A 20,595-nucleotide genomic window follows, 5' to 3' on the forward strand; every position below is an offset into this window, starting at 1 on the left:
GACAAAAAATCGTCTCCTTTGGCCGGAGACTTTGATGATGTGCTCCATATGTTTTTTCAGTTACATCCTGTGTATATATAGGTATATACATATATATATATATATATAAAATAAAATTTATATTGAAATAAAGCAAGAACACACTTATTAGAATGTAATATAATATTATATTATATTCTAATAAGTGTGTTCTAGCTTCATTTCAATATAAATTTCGTTTTTCAATTTTGACTTTTATAGGCTCAACAGTAGATAATGCGAAGTCGCCATGTAATTTTATTTTATCAATCTGGATACTTTTATCTACTTTGAACATAAATGTTCGTACCAAAGTTGCTAGGAAAACTTTCATTGAAATCATCGCATATTTCATGCCTGCAAAAGTTTAGCAATTACAATATAATAATACAAATCAATATTATCGTGATATACCTATGTTGTTTTTGTGACTTGTTTATATTTACCTACACAATTCCTGGGTCCCATACTAAACGGCATGTAATGCTTATAAGATGTTCCTATTTTCTCAGGGAGAAATCTGTCTGGGTCAAATACTAACGGATTGGACCAATATTTTTCATTTCGATACATCGTTATAAAGTTTATTAAGACCTCAGAATTTTTTGGTAAAATAACCTCTCCTGAAACACATATTTTTGTATTTAAATGTAATTACTTATAAGAAGAGTAAATAGTTTATAAATAAAGCAATAAAAAATAGTCAAATAAAAAGCACTTTTATTTTATTTTATTTTCCACAAACAAGGATGTATTTATTTTTACAAAATATTTCTTGTTAATATATAAAATAAACTTTTTCAAATTTGTTCGTATTGATGTGTGATAAGCACGATTTCTTGTGCCTTTTTAATACATTTAATTTTTAATAATTTAAAATGTGATTATTTCTAACAATAAGTTACAGTATCTTTTACCTTTTAAAACAAATTTTTGTCGCATTTAGTTGGTATACGATAATAATTGTATACGCAATAATAAATAGGCACATAAAATAATTACATAATTATATTTAAATGTAAACAAACCCATTTGTACATCTTCCGTTAGATGACGCGCAATTACAGGAACGGGAGTAAATATTCTCATAGTTTCTTTTATAACACGATCCAAGTAATTCATATGTTGTAAATCTTCATATTTAATGGGGACAGATTTTGTAGTTTTTGTTCCATAAATCTTCCATAATTCTTTATACACTTTTTCCTATTATACGATTGAATATAATATTTAATTATATATATATATATATATGTATAAACATGTGCAATAATAAAAGAAATGTAATCTTATTAATACTGGTATCGAAATACTGATAATGTTAAAGATTAATGTAGACATTTCTGTACGTTTTAGTAGGATTCTTAATTTAATTAAAACATTCCACATAAAATTTCTACTTTAGCGAATTTATAATAAATTTCGTACAGGATTATATTTTTCGTTTGCTCGCATGTTATAAGCGTTTATGTTGAAAAAGAATAATATTTATACAAACCGCACACAAGTTGAAGTTAGAATTCGAACATAACTGTAGCTATATATAATAATTTTATGAAAACTACGTTGAAATTATTTTATAATTTATAGAACAATATGTCAAAAGATAACCCTGATAATTCTAGGCTTCTTTCGCGAGAAAATCAAAATGATCCAGATTAAAATGATCATGTGCTGTGAGATTGGTCAAATCTGAAATTTCACTAAATTTCATTAAGTTCAATTTCAATGAAATTCAGTGAAATTTCAAATTTGACCAATCACAGCACAGGTTCATTTTAATCTGGATCATTTTGATTTTCTCGCGAAAGCAGCCCTAATTATATTTAAAGAATAGATAAACCTGTATAAAGAGAAATCAATGATCTTAAATCTTTATATATATTATTAAAATCATCACACTTTTAGAGATGAGTAACTTCTAAAAAGTTTTATTTTATAATTTATCATTACCATTCTTTACCATAATTTACCATTCACCCATTATATATTCAAAAGTTATTAATAAATTAAGTTCTACATAAGACACTAACGTGAACTGACACATTGAAAAATTTTATATTAATTGTAAATATTTATATAGATTATATTATATAGAATTTATATAGATAGATATGATTATTATATCATTATAATATATACAGAGTGCGCATACTGAATAGATAAATGAATAGATGCAAAAAAGAGTCAAGTTTTTCATAAAAACTTCTTATTGTTTTTATTACGTTCAATTTAGCTGAATGACGGTTTAAATGAAAGTTTATATTAGTAGATTTAAGCCCATATTCTGAATCCTCTTTTATCGATAAAAGAGGATTCAGAATTTGGGCCTTAGGCTTTAGGAATATTATTATATTTAAACGAGCAAACCATTTAAAGAAATAAGCAATCCAAAAATTCCATTTTATACAGTTTAATCAAAAAATGGATATACATATATAAGGATATATGTAGAGAGAATTTTTAAATTATTGCTATTATATATATATATATATGTATATTTTCTTATATTTTTATAAATCTATATTATTCGCAATGCTACGTTTTTTTAAATAAGTGTATAAATTATATCTAAATAAATTTAATATATACATACTTGTATATCTGGAAAATTTGCTAACATTAAGACCACAAAATCTATGGTATGAGCGACTGTGTCGGTGGCCTAATAAATAAATTTTATATATTTATTTCTTTGTTTTTATATGTATATAGTTACAATTATATGTAAATATATTGTATTTACCGCTAATGCTATAGTAAATACTTCATCCTGGATCATCTCTTGTGTCATCTTCTTTTTATAAGATGTTTCCAATAAAATGCGAAGAAGCGATTTATCTATATAAAAAATGTAATTTAAAAAAATTAAAGCTTCTTTGTGCGTACGTGCGCGTATATTTTGTATAAGTGTGTTTATTATTTTCTCAGTTTTATGGTAAGAATTCTATATGTTACTTTGAAAATTAATATTAAAAATAATGCGGGAGTAAAAAAATGACAATTTATCAACGAATAAAATTAAGTATTTTAATAGTAAAACACACTAATAATATTTTATCTAAAGCTATCTAAGAAAAATCTTATTTTGCACAATATTATAATTAGTAAGATCAAATGATACAAATAAAATAATAAACTTACGACTTGTTTCACTTTTATTCTTGGTATTCAAATCATTTAATGCATATATCTGCTGTTGTATGAACTGTGTAATAATAGAGATTGTGTAATATACATATATAATATGCTATGTAAGCTAAAGTAATAATATTTGCAATATTTACTTTATTTATAATTGAATGGCAGAAGTTTACAACTTCTCGCATTTTTCGTCCCGTAGCAGTGAGAGTGAATATAAAATTAGAATATAAAAATATATTTTTCATCCTTGTTCTTACAATTTGTTTGAAACTGAAAAACATCTTTTTTAAATATTTTATAAGATATGTAAGAAGGCATTTAACTAATTGTGATTATTAAATTCCAACAATGAAGTTAATAATAAATAATGTTTTCTCTATTTATATATTAATAAATCTATTTATAAGAAACCTTTAATTAGTAATATAAATACATTTATAAACTTTTTTAATATTTAAATAAATTTATTTTTACGAATAATGTACATTTTGATATTGTATAAAGTTACGATAAAACCTTTTTTTACCTTGTTATAAATTGGAAACATTGACTGATTAAATTCGATATATATTCCAGTTTTATGTCCGATATTGTAGCTTTATAACAATTATATAAAAATAAACTTAATATTCAAGATACCAATAGTATATCTAACCTAACTGACTAATTATATTGAGTTACATATTAAACATTAGATTTAATAAATAAATGTGATATGTAATTTTTCAAAATAGAAAATAAATGCCTTTTTAACAAGTATTTGAAAATAGCAACCAGTTGTGAAAAACTGTGCTTATTTCATTGTTTTTGTTGTTTGTTATAATTTTTGCATTATTAATTTATATTAGTGTCAAATGTTTAACGATATTTTACAGCATTTTTGCATATCTTTTTATTAAAATATAAGAAAATAAAAACATAAAAACATAAAATCTTAAAAACAAATTGATACTTTTTTATACTTATTTCATAGACTTATAATTATATTTAAATTGAATAAAATATTATAAATCTGATTTTGCTATTACAAAATTAATACATAATTTGATACTCTTTAAAATTTTAACTTTAAATAAATTGCGTTTAATAGTTGCGTTTAATATAAAAGTTTTATATTTAGTTTATAGAATGTAATTATCGTTGTAACGTGTAGGCTTTTTTCATCATTAGCAAATTTTCTCATTTTTACGGTGCCATTTATTCGTTATAATAATTTTGATACGAAATGTTTAAAATACTGCAAATGAATAAAAATACTTAGTCTTACCGCACGCAGTAGACAGAGCATATTCTGTTATATTTTGAAGAAGAAAAACTTCATTCTCGTTTAATGTAACTTTTTCTAATTTGTCCGTAAATATTAAAGATTGTTCCACAAATATATCAAAATATTTTTGTAACATATTTGTATTAAAACTTGGCGCCACTATTTTTCGTTGTTTAGTCCACATAGATGCTGAAGTAAATTTTATTAGGAAGAATTTAATAAGAAGAAATTTTATTAAGAAAATAATAAAGAGAAAGAAAGATGAGAAATATTGCAAATAAGTTATACGTCATAAACCACTCTGATTTTCACAGATATTATAGTTTTGATTTACATTCATTTTTTTTTCTCTCGTATCACATTATATATAAACTCTTCTAAGTTTCTAAAATTTTTTTCTTTAAAGTTTTGTACTTTTTAAACCGTTTAAAAAATATATATATATCTTAAGAGTAATGTATATAAATTATTCGTGGTTATCAATTTTTATAACTTTGACATATTATATTCAAAAATATTAGTACTTTTAATGTTATAATTGTATAATTTCACATTAGTTTGTAACACTTTTATGCAAAGCAGTCACAAGGATTACATATAAAGGAAAGTATAAACTTTGAACTTATGTGGAACGATTTATTATATTGTTTTGGTTTACTGCAAAGTACGTGGCCGAAGAAAAGATTCCGCTTTTCCCCTGCATCCAAAAATTCCGAAAAAATTGTAATATAATACAAATTTTTAATCTCATAACTTAACTTTTATTAAAAAAAAAAAAAAAAAAAAACTAGAAAGGAGGATGTTAAAGAAGTTCCTAATTTGGCCCCCAAAGGTGTAAGTAAAAGGAATAATGTTTTTTGTAGATTTTGATCTCTTGAATGAAACTATGAAAAAATTCGTTGGGTATAGAAAACATCTTGAAAATTGAGCAACAACATGATGTATCGAGCTACCACAAAATGCATCTGTGTTTTTTTTAGGGGGGAAAGGAGGTGCATTTTATTAAACATATCGAAACAATCTATAATAATAATTAATTAATAATAATTAATAATAATAATAACACTAGTTTACAAACAATATTTTTTTCATTATTTTAAACAAGACAAGATGTTTCTGATAGATTTTTGAATACTAAACACGATGCCGCAAGCCAATTTTCACTAGCATGTTAGGTTTTAGAAGTAATTGAGGTTTAATATCGCAAAAATGGCTTTTTTGCGATATTTGAGATTTATTTGTAAAAAGGTTAACGTTATCTGGAAATTCTGATCAGATGTCATGAATGTATTGTTCATCCCCTATAAAATGCATTTTTTTTATTTCGATATTTTACTTTATAGCCATGTTATGAAAAATTAAAGCTAGACTTCTCCTTATATGAGGCACCAGTCTCTATATGAGAAATAATTCCCAGGTTTCGTGTGTTTCGTTATATCACAGTATAGTTTGTATTCTTCATTTTCAATGATGGTTGTTGCACTTGTACTATGGTATGGTGTTTTGTTATTATTATTATTATTATTATTATTATTATTATTATTAATTAATTAATTAATTATTATTAGATTGTTTTTGTATGTTTTTAAAAATGCACTTTCTTCCCGCTCTCCTCTAAAAAAAAAAAAAAACTACAAAATCACTACTCCTCTTACTTACACCTTTGGAGGCCAAATTCGGTATTTTTTAAACATTTTCTTTTGTTTTGATTAGATTAAAATTTTCTGCCGTGGAGACTACAGGAGAAGGAACACAGCTTCTTCTCTGCTCACGCATGTATATTTTGCAGTAAGATAATAAAATATATAGTTGTTTATATTTTATAATATAACAAATGTATAGAGTATATATTCCCGACATACTTCCCTCACAGCACATCAACATTTTAATAAGGTTGCTATAATCTTAAATTGTAAGATTGTAAGATTCCACAGAGATTAATAAATGTGCCATTAACCTCCCAATAACATGTGCATGTTCGTCCAATCTTATTCCCTTAACATCCCAGAAACCTTATAGGACATGTTGTATTAACATTCATATAACATACTAAGAACCTTTTAATATTACAAATTAAAAGATTCTTAGCATGTAATATGAATATTAATACAACATGTCCTATAAGGTTTCTGGAATGTTAAGGGAATGAGATTGGACGAACATGCACATGTTATTGGGAGGTTAATGGCATATTTATTAATCTTTGTGGAATCTTACAATTTAAGATTATTGTAACCTTATTAGGATATATGAAAGATTCATTTAAAATTATAAAATTGTATATATATGTTTTATATTATTTATTATGTAATATATATAAATATATATATATATATAATTATTACATTATTAATATATATATTATATATATATATATCATTATATAATTATATATTATATATTATTTTAATATAACATTATATATATATATGTTATTATAAATGATTTTTATATAATAATAACGCAGTAGCGTAACAATTTATTTGACTGGGATGCTTCCGCAAAAATTTTTTGAGTCCCCTTGCACAAACATATAAAAAATTGCATTATATTTTTAAATAAATTTAAAGAAAAATTAAAACTAAAAAATTAAATAAAAATTTAAATAAAAATTAGAACGAAATAAAATAATACTTATTGGCCGCGTTCAACAGACTCAACAGCTCAAGTAGCAATCGAACGTGATTCTTACTTTTAGAACCAGCCAATTAGAAAATTGAAAATTGAAAAAAAAGCACCCGGAAATAACGCTACTGCGGATAATAAACTTAATAGTATAATATAAACTATATATAACTTTTACAATATATATAAAATAAACTAAATATGAGTTTTAATATGACTTAATATGAATTATATATTGCATCTTTCCATCATCAGTTCTGCTTCGTCGATTGCTTCACGCTCCTGTTGCTTTTTCGCTTTTGTTCTATAAAAATTTCTCCAATTAATGTGTGTATTTTTCAAACAAATTTATCTGTGATATATTTTTTTAGAGTAATTATAAAAAGCGTTATATGTGTATTGTATTTTTTCCTTTTTATTAATTATAATTCTTAATATACTATTTTTATTATTTTTATTAATTATTATAATTTTTAATATTTGTATATATATGATTAACTATAATATTGTAATATTAATATAACAAATAAAATTCTTATTATTATTAATGAATATACATATACATGTATCTACATATATATATATATATATATATATATATATATACATACTCTGCTCTTTGCACTCGCCACTTAGCTTGTATTAACCAACTCGATATTGACTTAGCAATCTGTGTATCAGTTGATTCCGGTTTATGAATTCGTATCACTCCTATAAATAGGAAAAAAATCGATATTACTATAATGATACTAAAATATATGTATGAAAAATAAATATTTACTTACATAAATATTTTCCTACAATAATTCTTAAATAAAACGTTATATTTATATAAAAACGAAAATATCAAGATATATATTATCAGTAGTTTGCAAGAAAAAAAGCGAGTGAAAAAAAAACTTTTTGCAAACTAAGTTTCAACGAAATGGATAATAAAATTATTTTTTCGATTAATTTCAAGCAGGCTTTAATAGAATTCTAATTTGGAGTTTATATGTATACAGTTATATAAAGATATGTTGAATATTAAAAAGTCACCATATATAAGGATTTTATCCAACAAATTGTCATATATAATATAATAATGTCAAATGTTATATGTATACATATTTCCTGAACAAATATATTGAGATTTTTCATGCATTAATTATATATGTATATTTATAAAGTGTTTCATATAAGTAAATTTTTTTATACTACTATGTATTACTATCTAAACTTATTTTTGAGATTTTTATTTAACTTTTTTGTGTAAACTATGCATTGTGTGTGTGTGAATTAGTAACTCTATATAAATATGTACTAACATATATATTTCCTGAATAATTTTATATTGATATAATATTTTTACAAATATTTTTATGGAAAATTTTTATTATGTTAATATGAAAATAAATATAACTTCATTATTGAAAGCATCAAATCTGGTACTAGAAATACTCTATTCTATAAACTCAAATATTTTAAGAACAATTTGTGAATAAGGATAGTCTCGTCTATGTTTTGTTGTTTTGAATATGGCAGAATCGATTGTTTGAGTTTCATGTAATACTCACTCTTCACAATTGAGCATAATTTTAGAGCACTAAAATTTTTCTTGTTTCGTTGTCCTAAACCTAAATAACTGAAAGTCTGTGCAAAATGGTCGCTTAGTAACTTTTTTAACATATTTGGGATTATATTGGACAAATTCACTCCACCCACTTGTTTCAGCGTGTTTACCTAGAGACAAGCCAGAGAAAAGAAGAAATTCGTTATTAATTTAAAATATGAAATATTATCAACTAAAATTATATATATATATATTGTTAATTAAACCTATATATATATATATATATATATATATATATATGATTTTAGGTTTGTGTACGTATTATGTATGTACACGTATTTTTGTGTGAGTGTATGTACATATATATATATATATATATATATATATATATATATATATATGAATATGTTATATATAAAACTACATATTAACCATTTTATCTGCAAATGAGCTAGTTTTTAATAGCTGTTCTAATCGTTCTAATGCTTGCATATTTTGTAATGGAAGATCATACTCCTCATATAATATAGTATTGTCGACTGTTTCTTCCTCCCTATGCCGCATAATGTTTGATGTTTCTAGCAATATCATTCTATTTTCTAGAGCAGTCATGTTGTTAAACAACAATTGTAATTTTCTTATAACCTCTTTTTGAAATTCTAAAAATAAAAATAATTAAAAACATTAAAAAATTAAATGAATTAAAAATGCAAAATAACTAAAGTGCTTTTTTGATCGCTGTGTTGTAATTCTTTTGCTATGGTAATAAAAGATTCGTGCGCACTTACTTATTATCTCTTATTATATATAATAAATACTGATGTAATAAACTAATAATTTTGAATATACATAAATATTCTCAAAAAATTTTTAAAAATATTAACCATTTTCTGCAGTTATTAATAAGTTTTTGCTTCCGGTACACGTGATATTTTTATCTTTTTCAAGTTTAGGAAAGGGTGATAATTTGGTTGTTTTCTCACTAACGTCAGAATCAAATTCACACTCCTCTGACGAAGAATAAATTTTTTTAGCTCGCATATGTCTTGATTTCTTTTCTTTGACGCATCTTCTGTTTTCATCATTTTCTGTGCTTTCGTCAGCCGTCAAATCTGACATATTTTCAGCAATAAGTAGCTTCTCTTTTGCTTTTTCATATAAATCTGAAAATATAGATAGACATAAAAAGGATATTTAAAATCGACATATTTATAAATAATGTACATAATCGAATTTTTGAAAAATAAATCTAACTTGTTCTATAGAAGATTTTTAAAACATCATATTTTTTCCAGTTTGAGTTATCTTCAGGAGATAATTGTGATGCAACAGCCTTTTTTATTTTTGTTGGATCCCGAAAAGTGGGATAAGCACATTTCATTTCACTCTCGTTTAACCAACATGAAGGTACTATTGCCAGGCCATCATTAAATTCTACGACAATGTAGATTTTCGAGGTGGCCATTTCTGCTTAAAGTAGATAAGTTTTGTGAAGATAGAATCACACGTTAATATAGAAGATCAGAATAAACTAAAAATTTCATTTTTTAGAAATAAACAAACGGGACTATATAAATAATAATTATAACTATTCTTCGAACTCTATACTCGTATATATACATACTTAAACTATGCTGATTTTATAATTCATTTATATTTATAACTTATATATATTTATAAAATATATTTATAATTTTTATATTTACAAGTAAAGCGCGGATAAGAGCGTTATCGGAAATGCGAGCAACTATCCAATCGAAAACCTTTTCCGTATGGCGAGGATTCTCGATTTGAAAATTTCGCTCGTGTTTCCGGTAGCACTCTTATTTATATTATAACTATTATAGTTATATTATCTATTATTATTAGATAAATTATTTTTAAATGTATGTATTAAGGGGCATATAACAAACTGATCGCCATACGGAATTTTCCAAGCTTTTGCTGCTACATAATTTATGTCCCATGCATTTAAAGTTTGATTTTCATAATTTTCATTTACAATATTTATTTGTAAAAGTGAAGACTGAATAGGTACATCATATAAAACTTTTACATTTAATAGTTTTTTCCCAATCACAAATATAGTTTTATCTTCACACTGAATAATATTTTCTATTTCTATGTACTCTCCATTTTCTAATATGCAGCAATTATTTCTTTTATCACAGCGGATTGTATATAATAAATTACACAACATTTTATATTGACTTTTAATATTCTTAATATTGTTTTCTAAAGGGCCATCAAAATGTTTATTATCTAAATATAATTCAAAACCTCTTATTTCATAATTCAGAGTCTTTTCTTTAAATGTTTCATTTATATTTTCAATTTCACCAAATCTTTTTGAAATTTGTTGTAATGGTTTGTCTCCTTTTCTCAATAGTTTTTTAATTGTTGACATGTAATTTTCAAACCTAAAGCAACTAAAGTTATCTAATATTCCAAATTTTCTTACATCTGCAACAAGATGTAGTAAATTATGTATATTGGGAGATACATGTGCTTTATCATATAATTTTGCAAAAGAATCAACAAAGTGTTTCAATAAATTTTCAGCATAATCTAAATAATAATTTTCCTTACAAAAAGTTTGATTACATAATATTGAAATAGCAATATGAAGCGTTAAAAAATTGTTATACATGTCTCTGTCTAATATATCTTTTAAAACAATAGGCCCTAAATATAAAAGAAAAGTTCTAAATTCTGTAGCTTTCCACTGTTTATAATCTTTCAGAGATCTAGGTCTTCTATTAAATTCTAATGGAACTGTTGATCTTATATTTTTGAGTAATCGAGAAACTCGTTCACAGAAGGTATTAGCTATTCTTTTTGGAAATACATGTTTCAACCATAAACTTATTAATTTTCGCATCACCCCTAAACATACTAAATGCATATAATCAAGTGGCACACAAGAAACTAATCCAAAATTGTTTATTTCCTTTAATATACATTCTCCTTGCTGATATTCTCCCATGTATTTATTATCTGCCAGTTCTGAATCAGTACGTAAGCTATTTTTATTTATTCCAGGAAAACATACACGTCCATGCCATTCACCTCTTATGATACATTTTGTACAGCTAGAGAACCCTGTATGACTTTTTACTGAAAGAACAAATGATTTTGCTGGTGTATCGCAAATCAATGCACTTAAATTTACTTTGACTGTTATTTCATTGACACTAATTCCTGTTATTATTAATGGCTTTATATCTGATACAAATCTTTTTAAAAATTCATTGGGATCTTTTGGTTTTGTATATCCATAATACAGTCCTGCAATATATACTTTACCACACAGATTTTCCGATACAAGAATAGGCCAAAAACAACCGTTTGAAGACCGAGATATAGTCATGCCATCAATATTTATTAATAAATCCAGTACAGAAATTTTTTTACCACTTTTTCTTATATCCATTATCATTTTTTCCACAATACTTTTAATATCAAAGTGACAATATTGACCATTGCCCATTTCAATAACCTCAGTAATATTTCTAGGAGTTTGTAAAAGAGTTCTAGAGTCCTTTGGAAATTTTGTATTTGTATAAGAATTTAAAATTTCTAACAGTGGTGTCAGCGCAGAGTGTGTGATTCCATATTTTATTGCCCATGCAGCTACAGATTGTTTGAAATTTTTATTTTTATTTAAAGACTCATCACTCATAGTTTCAGAATAAAAATTATTATCTGTGCTTATTGCTTCTAAGGACTCATGTAAATGTTCAATTAAATTTGATTGCGATATGTTGTCATTTACATTGTCTTCATTTGGTGATATAAAAGTAACTTCATCATCTATATTTCTCATATTTGCAGTATTTTCTTTATTACATTCTATATCTGTATTCATTGAACTATTGCAAGGCAAAGTTTGTGTCTGTAATAATAAACTTCTACTAAAAGAATACGAATCTGCCTCAATTTTAGCTAAACGCCTAAGATGACCCTTAGAATATATTTTATATTTATGTATTCTATTCGTTATAAATATTTATAATAAAATAAACTATTTATAATAAATAAATAATTATAATAAATATTATATTGCTATTATAGATACCGAAAGCACGATAATCTAACTTAACTTAACCTCTTAATATACATAAATCTATATAGTTAAATATTTATACAATTTTTATTTATTACCCAGTTTTTAGTATGATGATTGAAGAGATGCACAGATGAGTTGAACCGATGCACACACTCAAAATAATGCACAAAATACGAAGTATTCTTTTCCTCAAAACGTGGCTTTGTCCGATTATAACAAAATCGTCACATTAGGTTGCGTTCGGAAACGTCACTGAGTGCATTCCCTCTCTTTCTATATCATTTCTCTCTCAGTGATATAGAAAGAGAGGGAATGCACTCGGGTGACGTTTCCGAACGCAGCCTAGAAAGAAAGGAAAGTAGTTCAGTGGCTATAATTGGCGCGCTCAATAAATTAATTGGCGCGCAATTTGAATAACAAAGTTAAAACAAAATAAATATTTTTGCAAATAAATATAAAATAATTATAAATATGACACTTATAAAATATTGAAAATTTATCAAACATAAATAATACGAAGAAATACTTATTTTATAATATATTATAATAAAATATTTTATAATATATTATTTTTATAATTAAATTTAATTAAATTTTTTAATAAATAAATAATTTTGAAAATATGAAAATGTGCAAACATCAAATTTAATTAATATTTTAAAAGATATTTTATAGTTTTATATTACGTATTTTTAGTATACCCGAAAAATGAGATAATTGCGTGAAGATTACTGAAATATTGAAATAAAGTTCCATTAATCTTCCGACAACATTATAATGTAAGATTATATTGTAAGGTTAGTAGTATGTACCAACAACCTTACAATATAATCTTACATTATAATATTGTCAAAAGATTAATGAAATCTTGTTTCAATATTTCAGTAATCTTACGTGCAATCATCTCATTTTTATAATTGCGTGTAAGATTACTGAAATATTGTAATAAGGTTCCATTAATCTTCCGATAATATTATAACGTAAGATTATATTGTAAGGTTGTTGGTATATACTACTAACCTTACAATATAATCTTACATTATAATATTGTCAAAAGATTAATGAAATCTTGTTTCAATATTTCAGTAATCTTCACGCAATTATCTCATTTTCATAATTGCGTGTAAGATTACTGAAATATTGAAATAAAGTTCCATTAATCTTCCGATAATATTATAACGTAAGATTATATTGTAAGGTTAGTGGTATATACCAGTAACATTGATTATTAAATATGTAAGGTTGTAACCTCCCTATAATCTTACTGCAATGTTCGGTGCTGTGAGGGTTATTTTTTCCCACCATGGAAATTTAATATTTTCAAGAATAACTTTCTGCGATATTCAAATAAAAAGGTTTGTTAATTTATCTTTATTTTTAACAAGATTCAAAATATTGTATAATTGCATATCGAAAGCTGTCTAAGAACTTACAGAAATAAATGAAATATCTTGATGCGATAAAATAACAATTATACTGAACGATGAAATAATAAACATAAACAAAAATATTAACAAAAAGATGAATAACACTCAATACAATAACACACAATAGTAAAAATTGAATATAATCAGAAATATATGAGCGAAATACTTTATACAAAGTATCTTTATACTTTATACAAAGTGCCTTTATATTTTATACAAAATGTCGTATCTTAGAAATTATAAGTCTGCAATATAATTCAAATTACTGATCCATAATTCTATTTACTATATGAAAATCAAAATAATCGATGAGTTAGAACTTTTTTACAAAATTTATTGAAAGATGATATGTCACACACACACACACACACACACACACACACGCGCGCGCGCGCGCGCGCGCGCGCAAATGTAATATTTAAAAAATGATAAAAAGTCTCTGAAATGTATACGCCATCGTGGAAGTGTGAATATAAATATTTGTACAAGGCGCATTTTTAAAGTAAGGTCCGTTTTGAAATAAAAATAGGACCTTAACATATAAAAATAATTTATTATAGCAAAAAAACTTCTACAAGCTTACTTTATTTTTCCACATAATCATCATTGACTTCCATTCATTTTTGATATTGTTTCAACAGCTTCGTAATTCCATTGTTGTAGAAGTCTGCCGCCTGTGTCTTGTACCAATTAATAACGTTTTTTTAGTTCGCCGTTAAAAAATTGAATAGACAACTTTTTGAGGTTTTTGGACCAAATGTTATGAATGACTTTAAAGTTAGACAATGGTGTCGTTTGTTTAAAAAAGGATAAACAAATATTTATGACGAAGAGCGTAACGGTCGCCAACAATGATGACAGAAGGAAGAAGTAAATACAAAAATTATTGAAAATCAGCGGTTTACGGTTTCAGAATTGTCTATTCAATTTCCTAAAGCGAACTAAAAAACGAAAGGAAAAGCGAACTAAAGAACAGCATTACTAACTGGTTCAAGACACAGGCGGCGGACTTTTACAACAATGGAATTACGAAGCTGTTGAAACAATATCAAAAATGAATGGAAGTCAATGGTGATTATGTGGAAAAATAAAGTAAGCTTCTACAAGTTTTTTGACTATAATAAATTATTTTTATATGTTGAGATCCTTTTTTTATTTCAAAACGGATTTTACTTTAAAAATGCGCCTAGTACAATTTATAAATATGCAAATAAATTATTCAGTAAAAGTGACATAACTACTTTATTGTGTAAAATGAGTTATTAAAAGTAACTAATTATGTTTAATTTTTTTAAAAGAAATCTTACCAGGGGCTGTAACTAATCCTTTGCCTAATACTGGTTCAAAATATTTATATATTATACTTTTTTCCAAACAATGACTGTTTTGTAAAATTGTCTACAACATATACATTTTTAAAAATATTTCTATAATACATATCTGTTTCCGTTATTTAGACAATTATTATAAACTTCAGAAAAGCATTTTGATTAGATGAGAAATATAAGATTATAAAAATATAAAAATAATTTATTTTTAATAGATTCTTTATATAATATATAGATATTCATCTATTTATATAGGAAAACGTAAGTAATTTAGTATATATAATAAAACATAAAAAAAAGTGTTATTATATATTTCTACCTGTATTTGATCTGATTCGTATATTACAATTATTGACTTGTTGCCGATCCATAATTGAAATGGAGACGGATAATCTTCTGCTAGTTTAATGAAAATATCCAAAAGTTCTAAAATATGTTTTATAATATATTACATGAAAGAAACAATTACATAGAAGAAACAATTTATCTGCATTTTATTATATTGTACACAATGCAATATAATAATATTTATTTTGCAATACTGATATACATATTTCTAAATATTTATTCCTATTATTTGTTTGATTATTTTTATATAAATTAAGCATTATTCTATAATTAAATATATTTTTATCTTTTTAATATTACCATGAGAACTCCGCTGCAGAAAATAGTAGGCACTTCCAATAATCGGAAATGTTTTTGGACCAGGTAGAGTGTTTCTTGTTTTAATGGAAGATTGTCGGCGACAGTAATTTAAGATAAAATAACTTGTGGCAATACATGCCAAAATAATTAGTACAATACTTACAAATATCATTACACTGAACAATGATAACTGCGAAATAATAATATGATTTGATATCTATATTACTATGAATGTGTGGATATCATCGACTAACCAATGCTTTTATTATGTTTTTCCCACTCAAATATGTAAATAGACGATATAAATAAATCTAACATTGGCATATATGAATATATATTATATTATACAATTTGTTTTTATATTACTGGTGATTCTGATTTAACATACTGCCACACCTACTGTTTTTACGCTCTTGGACCTAATTATGGAGCTCACATCAGAGGAAGGCTACTTCCACTCAATCTCGAGGATTTACGGCAATGACTACACATTATTGATGAAAACATGGATCAACAAGCGTAAAAAAAATAATAACTGCGAACTGCGAACCAACAATTAACATTCTTATTGCGCTGTAGAACCTATGATGTTTTACCACCACATATAAGTAAATTTAATATTAATGTCAAATTTCAAAGCAAAAATATTCAAAGGAAAATGCAAAAAATAACTAACGATTACCAACTTAGACTGCTGAAACTAGAAATCAAAGACGTAAACTTTAACTTGTCCTTCCTTCGATCTAATAACCAAAAAATAGAAAACAGACTTTTAAATTTACCACATGACTTAGTTTATAGCTTTTTTGACCATAATAAACGTAAACTTTTTAAACATTTCACACTATCAAAAAATAGATTAAATAAAAAATTCATCTCGCTAACTACGAAACATAATGTCGATTTGAATCCTTTATTGAACATAGACAACTCAAAATGGATAATTAACTTAAGTAAGAAAACCATTCCCATTGAGGTTACTACTATCTTGAGCTTGGGAGACAAATTCGGGTTGCCCATAAATTCTAACAACAAAAATGACCGTATGCTAATCTCACTTGAGATTATAAAGAACTTAGAGGTCAATCAAGCTAAGATTCCTAAAGAATTAATTGAAACAACTAGAATATCTATCGCTGAATCTCTTGAAAAATTGTTATGTGTAAATAAGCATATTAGCTATATCGATAGATTTGTTAGTGAAGGAATTTCAACTTGTAATAAGTTTTTTCGGGAAAATAACGACGTCTTAGTAACAAAAGCCGACAAAGGACAATGCACTGTGATCTTGAACAAAAAAGACTACGCAGAAAAAATGGAATGTTTACTAAATGATATGACAACGTACAAAAAATTAAACAGAAATCCCGTAAAACAGCTTACTAACAAACTCAATTCTCTATTAAAATCTTGGCGCGAGAACGGATTAATCGACGAACGCACGTATAGACAATTAAATACTATTAACGGCAATTTACCGCGATGTTATGGACTGCCAAAGATCCATAAAGAGGGTTTCCCGTTACGCGTTATTGTTTCAGCAATAGGAAGTCCTATTTATAATGTCGCGAAATATATTCATAACATTTTACATAAATCAAATCTACAAGCTACCTCACATATTAAAGACGGATGGTCCTTTGCCACTAAAATTAAAGATAAAAATATAACAAACGACGAAACACTTTTGTCCTTGGATGTCACGGCTCTCTACACGAATATTCCTAAAGAATTGGCTTTAAAGGCTATTGAAAAACGTTGGAATAAAATTTCTTCTAACACAGATTTTAGTCTTGCGCAATTTTCCTATGTTGTCGAGTTCATTCTAAACTCAACTAGTTTCGCATTCAATGGGTGTTTTTACGAACAGATTTTCGGCAGTCCAATGGGTTCCCCTCTTTCGCCTATTCTAGCTGATATAGTAATGGACGATCTCGATACTCTTTGCTTATCAGAACTAAGTTTTAATATTCAAACTTATTTTAGATACGTGGATGACATTTTCACGATCGTGCCAAAAAATAATGTCCAGGAAATTTTGAAGGTCTTTAATGATTATCACGTGCGTTTGGGGTTTACATATGAATTAGAATCTAATGGTTGTCTGAATTTTCTCAACACAACGGTTATTAGATCGAACGGAGGTTTGGTTACTAATTGGTATCGAAAGCCTACGAGCTCAGATAGATACATAAATTTCTACTCAAATCATCCTCTCAAGTATAAAATGAATACGATTTTTAACTTAGTCGATCATGCAATTTTACTAGCAGACAAAAAATTTCACCATAATAATATTGAAATTGTTAAACGAATATTGACAAACAATTGCTTTCCTGAACAATTCATAAATCGGTTTGTTCACAAAAGACTGCATACCTTGGACGATCGCTTAACAAATGACGCTAGTAACAATCAGGAGAAACGGGAAATTACTAATACTATTTCGCTCCCCTTCGTAAAAGGCCTAAATAATATTTATCAGAATTTTAAAACGATCGGTCTTAACATTGTGCATTACATTCCTAAGAAATTAAATCGTTTAATAAAACTGGGGAAAGATATCCTACCTATTCAGAAAAAAACGGAAATAGTCTATAAAATAAATTGTAAGGATTGCAGCGCCTCATACATAGGACAGACAAAAAGGCAATTATGTACGCGAATTAAAGAACATTCAAATAATATAAAACTTCACAGCAGTAATCTTTCAGTGGTGAGTAAGCACAGGATTGATTTTAACCATGACTTCGATTGGTCTAACCCAAACATCTTACATAACGAAAAACATATAAGAAAAAGAGAGATTGCTGAGATGTTTTATATAAAGAAAAATAACAACACAATAAATTTACATAAGGACATTGAAAATCTTAATAATATCTATGACAAAATAATAAAGGTCGTTTAGTCGGCAATAAACTGTCTGTCTAGCATGACACGTATCAATATGACATAAGTGTATAACTTTAAGGAACTATGTAAGTGTAAATTAATTATTTCATTTGTTAATTCCTCATTATTGATATAATATATCGTTGTACAGATCACTTGATAAGGACCAAATATAGAGGTCGAAACGTTGTGATTTTCTTAATAAATATACTGCCAGTTTGGTCGAGAGATAAGGTGTCAATTTGTTTTTATATTACTGGTGATCCTGATTTAACATACTACCACACCTATTGCATATATTATAATGTACTTATCCGTATGCATTGATATGTTTTTTGTTCGTGCTGTGTAATCTTGCAGTTTTTATTTTTAAATAAGGTAAATGTTCCAGTGATTGGACGTTTAAGGATATAGATTTATTTATTTAGATTTTTAATATATTGAAACAATTTATTTTTCCAAGTATTTATATTTATCGGATAGATTTAAATCTCCACTATTAAAAGAGTGCATCAATATTTGTTTATTGAACATCTCAACATAAAAATTAATTTAAGATAAAGTAACTTGCAATACATGCGAGAATAATTAGTACAACACTTACAAATATCATTATACTGAACAATGATAACTGCGAAATAATAATATGATTTGATATCTATATTACTATTAATGTGTGGATATATCGACTTATCAACGCTTTTATTATATTTTTCCCACTCTAACAAATGAGAATAAAAATCTTATCTTACGCAATAATTAATGCGTCTTATAAGTTGAAAAATAAAGTCGTTAATCATTCTTGAAATGTCACATTAAAGTGTAACACTAATGTGATTCAGTGAATTCTATATTATACTGGAGTGTGGACTATATTATAAAAAAACGGGATGAGCGAGAGGAAAAACTGGAACTAAATCCGGGTTTTTTCTGTGTCATTTCCTTTCCTTCTATTGGTTTGTAGTGAGAACATATAAAATGATCAATCAAAATTTACTAGACAGAGACAGAAATTGTTCCAAAGCAACCTGTCTTTTTCTTCTTAAGCTCGGGAGGTAAGCATAGCAGTGCACATTTCAGTATAGTATAAAGTTTACTAATGTGACCTAACACGTAAAATATTTCGAGAATATTGAAATAAAGTTAAAAATTATATAAATAAATTTTAGTTTAAAATAATTAGTGTTTTGATAAGGATATAACAAAATAATAATTCTAATGTTATGTGTTACAAAAAAATTCCATTTTTCTACTCTTGTTTAAATAATTTTAATTTAATATTTATTATAGCTTCTTTAGAAAAGAATGAAGATATAATTTAATCTAACATTGGCATATATGAATATATTATAATGTACTTATCCGTATGCAATAATGTGTTTTTTATTCGTGCTGTGCGATCTTGCAGTTTTTGTTTTCAAGTAATTACTCTTGATAACATGTTTTTTTTAATTGTATAATTTAATCGATCTTGAGCTAGTCCATAATTACTTGCATTAAATAGTTTGTTTTCTTTTTTTATCAAGTTTTTTATTAAGTTGAATAATACATGTCATATACATTATAAACTAGTTTAAATGTCAAGTGCGCACATATAAGAAAATTTAGCATAAAATCTATAG

At 25.8% G+C, this 20,595-nt stretch overlaps 2 protein-coding genes across 9 annotated transcripts; one reads left to right on the top strand and one right to left on the bottom strand.

Annotated features, from left to right (window-relative positions):
• Positions 1-156: 156 nt before the first annotated feature.
• Positions 157-16,332, bottom strand: LOC145947588 (cytochrome P450 4C1-like). Of its 8 annotated transcripts, XM_083057380.1 has the most exons (12): positions 16,079-16,330; positions 15,750-15,856; positions 15,410-15,500; positions 4,430-4,618; positions 3,689-3,758; positions 3,306-3,432; positions 3,163-3,226; positions 2,765-2,859; positions 2,615-2,683; positions 1,047-1,224; positions 465-641; positions 158-375 (listed from the first exon to the last, which is right to left on the bottom strand). In XM_083057380.1, exons 1-12 carry the CDS (start codon positions 16,248-16,250, stop codon positions 203-205), a joined length of 1,512 nt encoding a protein of 503 aa, XP_082913506.1. In that variant the 5' UTR covers positions 16,251-16,330; the 3' UTR covers positions 158-202. The 8 variants fall into 8 exon arrangements, with proteins under 8 accessions (XP_082913509.1, XP_082913510.1, XP_082913506.1 ...); XM_083057383.1 differs by lacking the exon at positions 4,430-4,618 and having other exon boundaries at positions 157-375; positions 16,079-16,331; XM_083057384.1 differs by lacking the exons at positions 15,410-15,500; positions 15,750-15,856 and having other exon boundaries at positions 157-375; positions 16,079-16,332.
• A 171-nt stretch (positions 16,333-16,503) lies between these two features.
• Positions 16,504-19,937, top strand: LOC145947591 (uncharacterized). The gene is made up of 3 exons (XM_083057389.1): positions 16,504-16,597; positions 17,005-18,222; positions 19,816-19,937. Exons 1-3 carry the CDS (start codon positions 16,504-16,506, stop codon positions 19,935-19,937), a joined length of 1,434 nt encoding a protein of 477 aa, XP_082913515.1.
• The last annotated feature ends 658 nt before the right edge of the window (positions 19,938-20,595 follow it).

The sequence above is a fragment of the Prenolepis imparis genome, unplaced genomic scaffold, assembly GCF_030444845.1.
Source record: "Prenolepis imparis isolate NDT839.2.m4 unplaced genomic scaffold, iyPreImpa1.0 SCAF_104, whole genome shotgun sequence".
NCBI classification, from domain to species: Eukaryota; Metazoa; Arthropoda; class Insecta; order Hymenoptera; family Formicidae; genus Prenolepis; species Prenolepis imparis.

Coding starts and splice junctions, on each gene's coding strand:
- LOC145947591 (XM_083057389.1), top strand. CDS start 16,504: ATGGAGCTCACATCAGAGGAAGGCTACTTCCACTCAATCTCGAGGATT. Junction 16,598..17,004: donor GAAAACATGGATCAACAAGC/GTAAAAAAAATA, acceptor TATTGAACATAG/ACAACTCAAAATGGATAATT. Junction 18,223..19,815: donor GGTTATTAGATCGAACGGAG/GTTTGGTTACTA, acceptor AATGTGATTCAG/TGAATTCTATATTATACTGG.
- LOC145947588 (XM_083057380.1), bottom strand. CDS start 16,250: ATGATATTTGTAAGTATTGTACTAATTATTTTGGCATGTATTGCCACA. Junction 2,684..2,764: donor TATTTACTATAGCATTAGCG/GTAAATACAATA, acceptor TTTATTTATTAG/GCCACCGACACAGTCGCTCA. Junction 1,225..2,614: donor CAAATTTTCCAGATATACAA/GTATGTATATAT, acceptor ATCGTATAATAG/GAAAAAGTGTATAAAGAATT.